This window comes from Penaeus monodon, chromosome 43 (assembly GCF_015228065.2).
Source record: "Penaeus monodon isolate SGIC_2016 chromosome 43, NSTDA_Pmon_1, whole genome shotgun sequence".
Taxonomy (NCBI): domain Eukaryota; kingdom Metazoa; phylum Arthropoda; class Malacostraca; order Decapoda; family Penaeidae; genus Penaeus; species Penaeus monodon.
The window spans coordinates 4,721,880-4,734,379 of NC_051428.1; the positions used below are offsets into that span (position 1 = coordinate 4,721,880).

Consider the following 12,500-nt stretch of genomic DNA (forward strand, 5'->3'; position numbering starts at 1 on the left):
ATATATATATATGTATATACATATATATATACATATATATATACATATATGTATGTATATATGTACATATATTTATATGTGTGTGTTTGTGTAACATAGACATATGGATACATATATATGTATATATGTGCGTGCAAATATCAATATATAAATCTATTCACATACATATAAACATACAGCTTATTTGCATGTAATTTTCTGTTTATCTACCTACCTAGTTATGTATTTTTCCTTTATTCATTTACCTGTTTTACAGATAATCCTTCTTGCGCCATCACTCCAGGCTGCCATCTCCGTGGAGGATTCTGTTTCAAGAATTCTGGAAAGGATTTGTGCTCAGATGGCACCATACTAAAAAACGAGTGTCAGGGAGAAGACTGCGCCTGTTGTATTCCAAAGACAGGTCAGCCAATCTGATCTTTACAATCCGTGAAAACAGCTATTCTATCTGTATATTAGGTCTGTTGTTTTCGAAACTTATATACTTCACCTTAACTGTCATTCTTAAAAGTTTTGTCGGCCTCTGAACCCGGTCTGGCGATTGCCAAAAAGGTGTCAGAGCAAGAAAAGTAGCAAAAAGATAGACGAGACAACAAGTGATGTGAGCTTGATCCAGTTTCATAGGATTGTGCCAAAGCCACGACTTGAAGGATGTCTGTGCCAATGCCAGGTGAATGCTGAAAAAGGCTAGATGGACTAAACATATCTATAAAATAAATTCTGTAATTCCTGTGAACTAGTGTTATGCATAAATTCATAGGAGAGAGATCTAGAGTGTCTTAAACTACAAGTTTTACTTTATATATAAATATATATATATATATATATATATATTATATATATATATATATATATATATAGATGGATAGATAGATACACATAATATATACACGCAATATAATATATATATATGTATATATATATATATATATATATATATATATATATATATATATATATATATATATATATATATATATATATATAAAATTATATATCATCATCATCATCAAGGGGCTAACGCAGACGAGGGATCATGGCCGCATCCACCCATTGCCTCCAACCACGAGGGTCCCTCGTGGCGAGTCTCCATGCAGGCCCTCGACCCATCTCTAATTCCTCGTGACAGGTCTCATCGAGCTTCCCAAACCATGAACTCCTGGGTCGTCCCACAGGACACCTCCACCCAGGGTTGTCTTGCAAAGAGACAACCTGATGGGCAGGGTCATCCACAGGGAAATGAGCTAGGTGCCCTATAGCCTGAGTTGGCGATCCCGGATTATGCGAGTAAAGGTCCCATGCCAGTCTCACGGTGTAACCGTTGCTTGGACACATGGTCCTGCCGACTGTACCCCATGATCCAGTGAAGGGACTTGTTACAAAAGGTATCAAGACTCCAAGACACTGGATAGCATCCTGTTTTCACTTCCATAGAGCAAAACTGGCAGTATCAGGACCTTGGAGACACGTAGCTTGGTCCTTCTGAATAGGTACCGACATCTCCAAATGCTCTTGTTAGAGTTCATGGCTGGCTTCTGTTGCCACACCAATCTATCTACTGACTTCTTGGTCTGACAGCCCAGAGATATGGACTATGCTACCAAGGTATCAAGCATGCATCGACTGAATGGGTTCCCCTAGCAGGCCCCCAAAGTCCTGAATCTTGGTCTTGGTCCAGGAGACCTCTAGGCCTAGGGGCTTCACCTTATTGCTAAATGCATCAAGAGCCACCACCAATGACTCCAGGGACTCAGATAGGATAGCAACATCATTGCCAAAGTCAAGGTCTGAGACCTTGATATTGCCCAGTGTTGCTCCACACTGACTTTGGCTAGTAGCTCTGCCCATTATCCAGTCCATACAGGTGTTGAAAAGTCTTCGTGCAAGGACACAGCCTTGTCTCACCCCTGAATTAACAGGGAAGAAGTTTGACAGACCCCCACCACACTTTACAGCACTTTCAGTACCAGTATAAAGGCTTGCTATTAGGCCAATACTCTGCATCGGAATTCCCGAGTCTCAGGGATCCCCCATAGCGATTCCCGATGCACTGAGTCAAACGCCTTCTTGAGGTCGATGTAGGCTGCAACCAACCCATGACCAAACTCACGACGGCATTCCACAATTACTCGAAACACTAGTATTCTGTCAACTGTTGACTTACCATGAGTAAATCCAGACTGCTCCAGTCTCTGATGCCTCAGTAGGTGGTTGCGGATACGTTTCAGAAGAATGTGGGTTAAAACTTTGCCTGGTATGCTGAGCAGTGTAATGCCACGGTAGTTGCTACAATCCCAATGATCCCCTTCCAGAGAGGGATGACCACGCCCCTCAGCAGGTCAGGGGGAATGGTACCAGACTGCCAGATGGCAGTCAGGACTGTATGCAGGCCCCCAGGCCATACATTCACCCCCATCCTCTAGAAGTTCAGCAGGGATATCACATATGCCTACACTCTTCAGCTTGTAAATCGCCATCCTAACCTCCATTAGGGTAGGAGGTTCCTCACTGATGGGCGGGTCCGGCACAGGTATTGTGACAACTGTTGGAGGGTCTATCTGGTACAATTGCTTAAAATACTCAGTCCAACGTTTACAAATCCCAACATGATCTGAGATGATCCGTCCATCTGCTGATCAGACTGCAGTCATCTGGGAGGAGGGCTTAAAGTTCAGCTTTCTCAGGGCTTGGTAGGCAGGGCGAAGGTAGTTTACCAAGAAATGGCCTTCAACCTCCTCAGCTGAGCCATGTGACACGCTTCAGTGGCCTCTAATGTCTCCAGGGAGATGGAATTCTGCCTTGCCCTTGGGCGTACCCCAATGGACTCCTGGGCTGCTTTGAGTGTTATGCACTTGAAGAGCTCCCACAGAGCAACTGGGTCCGTCAGGTTGCCAAGTTCTGTGAATCGGTCAGAGACTGCCATGGTGAACCCATGGGCACACTCCTCCTCCATTAGTCTGTCCAAGTGAAACACCTTAGAGTAGCCACTGGAGGGATGGGGAGTTTTGAAGTGGACCCACAGGGTAGCCACAACCAGCCTATGGTCAGTGCCACAGAACTTGACCCTCCAGTAAACTCTGCAGTTCTGGAGGATCCTCCATCGTGTGCTAACAAAAATGTGGTCGATCTGTACCCATATCACTGTACAATGTCCAGTGATGCGGGTTGGAATGCTGGTACCAGGAGCCAGAGATCTTCATTCTCTGGGACCTAGCAAATTCCCGGTGGAGGCTGTTCTCGCTGCTGGGATCAGCTCCCGAGCCATGGGGGCCAACAGATATCTCATAGCCAGCTCGGCCACAGCCGGATACCGCATTGAGGTCGCCCAGAACAATGTGAATATCTCGCCAGGGGCAAATGTCTGCCACAGATGCGAGTTTGGTGTAGAATGCCTCTTTCACATTGAGTTTACAAAAATTGGTAGGAGTTTATACAGCAATAAGGGACATGAAGCCAAAAGCATGCTTCAGTCTCAATGCCATAATATGCTCATCAACCGGTGTCACCTCAACTACCGAGGGCTGAAGTTGGCTGGAGATGGCTATGGCTACACCCTGGAGGTGGTGACCATCGCTGCGGCCCGACCAGTAGTAGGTGTACCCTCCCATACTGGTCGTGCTACTACCAGGTCTTCTCACCTCCAAGAGGGCAGCCACCTCAACTCCCAGTCACACCAATTCTGTTGAAAGCAGAGGTTACCGCTCATCCAGCCACAGGGATCAGATGTTTCAAGCACATACCCAGAAAGCTCGCCTAAGAATAAGCCTCGGGCTGTCACTTTGGGTGCACACCACCTCTGCCGCCCCCAAAAAAGGGATTCTCGAGGGTTTTGCCCCACAAGCTTCATGGTGGGTTGGCACCTGCCTGGGCACAGGCAGGACAAGTAACTCTCGTTCCCATCCTGCACCCCAACATTTGCCCTCCCAACAGGACCCACAGCCCGCCTTGCTTGCTGGGTGGGAGGGACAGCACCCCTCCCCCCAGCATATCCATTTATTTGTTGTGATGCCAGAGTTTTCTGGGGGGAGGAGGACTGGCAAGGCCCACCTCCCCTGAGACACCCAATTACCCCAGGGTGGCTAGGGGCCAGGAGTTGGTATGGAGCTAGGGCGTGTCCACACGCCGGTGGGCCATAGCTCCATACCTCTGGGGCCTCCTGATGCTCTGAGATCCCCCACAGTTTAGCCTGGGAGGGGATCAGTTACCAGTTACCCATGGGTGGCCACGAGGAGGCACTGTAGAAGTCTCGATGATGGAGAGGCTGTGACCTGGCAGGGGAGACATGCAAAACTGCTCCCTTTTTCGCACTAGGCTAGCCAGTGGTGGCAGCTGCAAGCAAGATGGCATGCAAGCACTTAACACTATCTAGGCTACCACACCATCGCTTTACATCACCTTGCACATGAAGCACCCCCCCACCAATTATATATATTTATATATATATATATATATATATATATATATATATATATATATATATATTATATATATAATATATATATTATATATTATATATGTGTGTGGTAAGGAGATGATACTTAACAGAAAATGGGAATCCATGATCATCGAGCTCCATGAAAATCAATAGGGAAAGACAGCACCATCGAAGCAACAGCTCATTGACACTCAGATACTATGCAGTTGCAGAGCACTAGTAACCTTCGAGGTGAATGCGTGTCGCTTGCAGGATGAACATATCTTGTTGAAAAGCCAATCTGCATCTCTCTCCCTTGTACCTGAAGAAAAAAGTAGAAGTGGGGAGGGCAGGTATTACTATGAAACTATATGAGTGCTTTGAATATTCACTGATGAAAGACATAAGGCAGTAGATTGCATCGATAGTTGCTACGCACGAAAAATCAATAAGATATCACTGATAAACGATAAAGAGCAAAATATGTCATTGTGTCAGGCTTGAAAATCGTATCACTATGAACAGAAATAATACTAATAAGTATTATATCATCATATGATGTATTATATAATATTACTAGAGATAAAGTCATGCAATATAGAGCAGTACAAACTATGTCATCTACAACAACAAGTAATACTAGTGCTATATGACCTTGACGTCTAGCACATTTGTTCTATTAACCATTAACCATCAAACAAATGTCAATGTAGCCTGTATGTTTCTCGTATCAACTCATCGATGCAGTTGCAATATCACTGTCTCCATTTTCTCCGTGGGCATGGGTTCTGATTCCACTAATGCCACCATTTGTGTGTGGCGTGTATAGAGACACCAACCTACACATATATGGGTATGGAAGGCAAAGTCCAAAATATGATGCTTTAATCCTGCTGTAATTTAGGCCTCCAGCATGTCTTAACATATCCCGAAGCTGTATTTACCTCCTCCATGTATACTGAAGAAAGCTGTGTCGTAAACAGCATTTGTAATTTCCTTAGGGATTATTCTATTATTTTCGAGAAAGTAAAGACATTAAATATATTATATCTTAAATTACATAGTCTATAAAAAAAAAAATAAAAAAAAAATAAAAAAACAGAAATTGTGTGCAAAATGACAAGCTTCTATAATCAATCGCTTCATGTCCTTGCAGGTTCTTGTCGCTGTGGACTGGTTACTAACGCCCGTATCATAGGGGGTCAAGAGATATCTCCTCACTACAAGTACCCTTGGCTTATTGGTATGCTTAGACCAAACAAATACAAACATGAATTTTTCTGCGGCGGATCTATCATTAACCGGAACTATGTTCTTACTGCTGCACACTGTTTACTTGGTGATGACGATCTGCCTTTACCAGCAAAGGAATTTCAAGTAGGAATTGCTAACCACAATTTCAATTCTGAGGATGACGACATACAGGGCGTCACGCGGGCAGTGGATGTGAAAAGTTACATCATTCATGAGGATTACGTCCCTCAAGATCTTAATGATAACAACAAAGACATCGCTCTCCTGCTTTTGAAGGAGTCGCTGGATCTAACATCACACCCGCAAATTCAACCAGTGTGTCTGCCTTCTGACCCGAACAGAAAGTATGAGGGAGAGACTGGGACCGTGATAGGCTGGGGAGACACAAAAAACGGGAAAGGGGCATACCCAGATGCTGCTAGGGAGGTCGATGTACCCATCAAGGACTGTAAACTTAAGAAAATAGCTGGTTCTCCAATCACCCCACAAATGATATGTGCTGGGAGAAAGAAGTCAAAGAACAAGAGCGCAAAGGGTGCCTGTTTTGGCGATTCTGGCGGTCCTCTTTTCGTAAATGAAAATGGGAAATACACCCAAGTGGGAATTGTCTCCTTCGGGCGAAGTTGTTTCAAACCAACTGTATATGCTCGAGTAACTGAGTTTCTCACTTGGATCAGCAATAACACTCCTAATGAGATTTACTGTCAGTAACGTTACATGGTGAACGAACAGAGGAGAGCATACATCTCTAGTGATGTATTTGAGAGAGGTACGATATTATAAATAAAAAGATAATGACTATTTCATACAAGAGTATGCAAAGATGATTGTATAATCATTTAATGCAGAAAATTTATGCGAAAGGTACTTCATATATGAGTTTGAAGTATAACGTCCTTTCAGAATAACTATGAAAAACGAAGAATATATTAAGACTTAGAATCGGCAAAGGTAATGACTGAATGTTATTTATTCCACCAGTTTATTGACTTTCTTCGCGTGTGTCCTCATGAAGCACTGATTCCCAAGAACCTCAATTGAAAGAGGTTTCCAGACAAGCCCAAGACACTGCCAGGCAAGTCAGGCTGGCCATCCACTAAGAAAAGCAAAATAAGACTTGGGGATTTGCTTTTCATTTATATACCCTGTACTTCTAAACGCGTCTAGAGTTGAAGGAGGGTTAACATAATAATCTAGCAGGAGAAAGAAGTTCATGTGCATCCACATGGTATTTTTTTAAAAGTACCAGTTGGCGAAAAAAGACGAAAGAAGGTCTAAAACAGTGTAAATTTTGTTGTTTTTTGAAATATATCCTGTCATAGCGTTTTTAGAAATATATCCTGTCATAGCAGTGCAATACTGAAGAAGAGACAACAGCCCAAGGTTGTCTATCGACTGTAGGAGTCTTCAGACATTATGAGAAATGTTATTCATTTTTACGAATGTTGGCCCAACGAATACACACGCAAACATTTCCATGTGAAATAGGGTTCATTTAACATTCAGATACAGCTGGTATGTCGCTGAAATAACTGAGGAGCATCTACACTGAATTCTATTCATTCCAATGCAGTTACCAAGATAATGGACACGTTAGAATCTTAATCATGTGGCCTGATATCAGCTGTTATATATCCTATACCAATATTATATTTTGCATTAAAAATACAACCTATGACTATTTTTGCTGTTTGTTTTTCATGTTCTTTGTATTTTGCTATATTTTAGTAATTTCACTTGCTACTGAATCTGTTTTACTATAAAATCAAATGCATTGTGTTTTCATTGTTAGTGAACATTAAACATTTATTGTTTGTACGTATAACTGTGTGCTGTTTTCTCGCAAAACGCCCATCCTAAAATTCTGTATCTTTTCTTATCACTCGCTATTAACCAGTTGTATATTGACGAAGTTTGTCATCATAACCAATTAGAACGCGTGTCTGACTTCTGCAGTTAACCAATCACTGAGCGCGTTACCCTAGATCCGTGAAACTCGCAAGTGGACCTAATAACAACAACCATCCTATATCTATGTAAGAAATCATGGCTTCCAAAACTGAGATAACACACGACGAAACTCGTTTTGAAAATTATAACGATAACACACACACACACACACACACACACACACACAGAGAGAGAGAGAGAGAGAGAGAGAGAGAGAGAGGAAAGTAAAAGTAAGAGAGAGAGCTTGTACATCAATTATGTTTTGTGATACACCTGTGCTAAATAGGTTGCCTATATGTATGTGTGTGTGTGTTGGTGGAATTACATGCAAGGGAATTTACTCTATCTGAGTACACATAAGAATAGTAAGTAGGTTATATGGAAAAAAAAAATAGTTAATGATGATAATATAGAATAGATACCTTAGCAATAACGAGATGATAATAACACGAGGTGAAATACTGAAGTATCATCAGCACTTGAAGAATGGTGCAGCGATATGGACTGAATCTAGCTGCCGTAGCGATCGAATTTGTTTCTACCAGCTCTTCGCCGCAGCCAAACAGCCCAGAAAACCATGTCATCAAAGTCAGAGGGCAACCTGACCACCAGGGCATGGGCATTGCCCGGTGCTACCTCGGGCAGTTAACTCGAGCCAGAGTAAACAGGTAGGCCTACTTTTGGCCCAGGGTAACTGGACCTCGGCGCCGTGTCAATGCTACCCCCCCCCCCCTTCTCTTCCGCCCTTTATGATGGGCACCCCTTCGACAGCCAAAGCCAAGGCTGCCCCTCCTCCAGGGTAAGGAGCTCTTCAGCATAACAGTGTAACCAGTGAATACAGTGACGACAGTGCAGACAGCAAATCGAAATAAGAGGTCGGAAGTGAAAAAATTACAATATATACTGTAAAGCTGTTCACTAAACTAAAAAAAAAGTGTTGAATACCATCCATTGCTTCATTGCTTCAAAGAGAGCAGCGGCAAGGATGGTCTTATGTGACCACATACAAATGCACAGCCCTGAAGAGACTCATCATGTCTTTCATTCTAGATTTATCGAACTAGAAAACAAAGGAACACGACAAGCGGTAGAAAAGCATGGTTATGTCCATCGTACATACTATGACCAATGTACGCTGGTACGTCAGGTATTTCCACTCCAGTTGCGGATCCCCCCCCCCCCCAAAAAAAAAAAAAAAAAAAAAAAAATATATATATATATATATATATATATATATATATTATATAAATAAATAAAGACATCAATGCACCTAGACATAGATGCGTTCTACCATCAACAAACTGATTAACCAAGACATAATGCCTACTCAGCAGCAGAAATTCGAAGAGGAAGCATCTCTCAATAGATTCAAAGCCCGAACTCCAAGCCCAGTCCGATCTCCCCTCCCCCCTCCCCATACCCACCCCTTCATTTCTGCATACCCTTCCCCTGAAAGAACGCCATATACCTTATATTTTATAAGATATATGGCCAGTGGGACAACACAACACATCACCGGGCGCTGAAAGTACTTGTCCTCCTCCCCCCCCCCCCCCGCTGCTACCTCCACGCCATCACAATCGCCGACGGGAGGCGCAGTTAACACCACAGAACGACCGAGGCGCAAGAGACGAATTAATAGTCTCAGCCACAGGAAGGTTTCGTCACCCCGTCACATCCAGAAAAGGGAAAAGAAAAACACGGGTGGAGCGTCACACAACAAAAACATTGGCAGGTGTAGAACGTCTCCAGGTAGTATACTTTTACATATCAAATTTTTACACTGATACAGACGAAGACGAATATCCTGTTCATTAGTTCGAAAATACAGCGAATGTAAAAGCACACAAAACAATAATAACTAGTTTAACGGTAACACTTAGAGGCAAAGATACAAACAAACATTTCACCTTTTTCAAGCAAAGGATACCACAACAAACATACAATAGAGATCAGCTTGTTTGACGGTACCACACAGTCAGCAAGTCTAACGGTCAAAAAATGCAATTCAATCATAATAGAACACATCAAAACACAGTCTGTCATTTCGAAGACAGTGAAATAATTTTTGAACAGAGAGAAATGTCGATATCCATTGTATTAGTGAAACATGGCGTCATAAAAAAAAAATGTCAAGTACTTTTAATATTTAAAACTGGAGGAGTTTGCACATATCTGTAAAACACCCTTAAGTATCTTTAGTTTTGCAATACTCACAGAATTTTGCCTTGTGGTCAAAACAACGTTTAATAGCGATGCCTTAATTAATACTTAATGAGAACTTACGACTTTGTGTGTGTGTGTGTGTGTGTGTGTGTGTGTGTGTGTGTGTGTGTGTGTGTGTGTGTGTGTGTGTGTGTGTGTGTGTGTGTGTGTGTGTGTGTGTGTGTGTGTGTGTGTGTGTGTGCGCGCGCGCGCGCCTTGTATTCCTGTAGGATGGCCAAGTAAGACAGCATGCCAGATTTTAGGAACATTTTTTAGGTACATATCTGCGTGAACATATTAGGAACCCAGTCTCTCCTCTCCTGCTCTCGCGTTGGTCTCCCTTCGAACGGTTGTACTATAAATAATTGTCTTCATACTTCATAAGCTACACATCCTACAATTCTTAGTTATGCTAACATGTACATAACGACGGAAAATGTCTACAGTGCGTCTTTAAAGAACGCGGTCAACTTTTTTTTCAATTTCACTTTATTCAGTTTCAGTTTGCCATTCACCAGCAACATTTACCACTACTTATATTTACTACTATCCCATTGCGAGCATCCCGACTCTCTTGGCAGCTTGTTCATGCCACTGCTCACTCAAGACACACAGGATTCAGAACTGTCCCTTTTAGTTCTTAATCACTGGCAATAAGTTTTTTTTTTTTTTTTTTTTTTTTTTTTTTACTATTCTTTTTCTCTCTTTTCTTTCCCTTTCTTCTCTTTCCTTTCTTTTCCTTTCCTTTCTTTTTATTCCCCTGGCCCATTATGCAGTATCACTAGTACTCTAATCCATGGTGTGTTTATTTGACCTGTAGATTTTCACCCTTAGGACTCCAAAGCACCGTGTCTATAATGCCTTACAAAGCATGAAAGGCTTATCCCCTAGCTGAAGTTCCAACACCATACTATATTTTCAATGGCATGTGGAGTGTCTATGAACTACCATTCCATCTACCATACAACCATTAGAAGAAGAAGAAGGAAAAAAAAGAAACAGTACAGTGCAGTATGAATGTTGTTCAGGTTTATCTTTTTAATTATACATTTTTTTTTTTCAAAACCTGGCCGATAAGAACTTAGGTTTGACCTTGATTTTAAGGGCAATATAACTACTACAAACCAACTGTAGTTTGTAAGGTCTGAAGGACCCCTTTTACCCTAGATAAGTCGCTGGACAACTGTTTGACATTAAATGTAATTTTAACGAACTAAATTCTGTAAAGTTGGAGCGGTGTGTGTGTGTGGGGGGGGATAGTTATATATAAAGCTAGGAAATATATTAATCCTTAAAGGGTGGGAATTTGTGATGGTTTCCCCTCCCTTTTTACACTAATCTGACTTTCCTTGTAATTAGATTTAGAATAAATATTGTAAAATAATAATAATAATATGTTGCCATAATTACATGGTAAATGTGGTTTCTCTCAGGGAATAGAAAGGATTTTATATGTAACGAATGGTGACTCATATATATATATATATATATATATATATATATATATATAATATATATATATATATATATATATATATATATATATACCTTCACAGATATTGTTGATATACTATAATATATATATATACATATATATTTTTTATTATAAGTACTGTATGTTTCACTCAAATGTTGGTTGAACAATATAAAATAAATAATAGATTGCAAATGTAAATATTTATATCTATTCTCCCTTACCACCAACACGTGTATTTCATAGTAAACACAAACGGACGGAAATTACAGATAAGAAGAAAAAAAGGTCTAAAACTCTATAAAAGAAGAAAGAAGAAGAAGAAGACAAGAAAAAGGGAGATTTAAGTAATAAAGGATATTCACAGTTTAAGTCCCTGTAAAAAAGGACGGGATTAACTGTTAGTATTATCAGTATTTCTATGTATTGTCAGTATTTCTTGTACTTTAAATCCAGTAAAGACGCTTTTAGTAGAAAAATTGTAAGGGCATTTTATTATTATTATTATTATTATTATTATTATTATATATATATATATTTTTTTTGTCAAGAGTGAAGAGCAGCCAATTATTTCACTATGCATTATATGAACTTGAAAGTGGAGAGAATTAAAGATTATTGGTAGACTTTATCTTTGTGAAAAAAATGTTTATAGCAAATCCACAGTGGCAGACATTTTTGGCACCTATTTAGTTTATATATAATGAAAATAAGGGGTTCTTATATGTATGTAGATGTTAAGAATACCTTCAAGGACCTATACATTAAACCCTACAAATCTAGTGAGCAGAAACCAACCTCATGAAATTATACAAACTAGTACTTTGTTCTTCTCCATCACAAACTTTTCATTTCCATATTAGAAGCCTCCCCCACCCCCTGCAACAGGCTTAGGAAACCATGAAAATTGTTTTTTGAGTGAGATGACATTAATCATATCATATGTGTTTGAGTTCTGCCTAACTTGTAATGAAAGACAATGATATTTATTACACTGTATTCACCTGAATTGCATTCACTATTCATAGTGATCCCTATTGCCTCTGTGCATGTCAGTACTTTGATGAAGAGGTCAGTAAATATTTATGCAAATCATTTGTTTATCATTGAAGGATTGAAAACCAAAGGAACTATTACATGTAGTATAGTTCTGTATTTAATAACTGTTATTTAGAGTTCGTAATGGAATTCTGATAAATTTTC

General features: G+C 40.5%; 2 protein-coding genes across 2 annotated transcripts in view; both read left to right on the plus strand.

Annotated features, from left to right (window-relative positions):
- LOC119568404 (venom protease-like) overlaps positions 1 to 7,719 on the plus strand; it is a 10,640-nt gene extending 2,921 nt beyond the window's left edge. Inside the window, exons 4-5 of the mRNA XM_037916907.1 lie at positions 257 to 403; positions 5,571 to 7,719. Of these exons, the coding sequence (XP_037772835.1) occupies positions 257 to 403; positions 5,571 to 6,379 (956 nt within the window). The 3' untranslated portion in view covers positions 6,380 to 7,719. The remainder of the gene's footprint in view (positions 1 to 256; positions 404 to 5,570) is intronic.
- A 1,499-nt stretch (positions 7,720 to 9,218) lies between these two features.
- LOC119568405 overlaps positions 9,219 to 12,500 on the plus strand; it is a 10,862-nt gene continuing 7,580 nt past the window's right edge. Inside the window, exon 1 of the mRNA XM_037916908.1 lies at positions 9,219 to 9,370. The gene's annotated coding sequence lies outside the window, so the exon portion shown is untranslated. The remainder of the gene's footprint in view (positions 9,371 to 12,500) is intronic.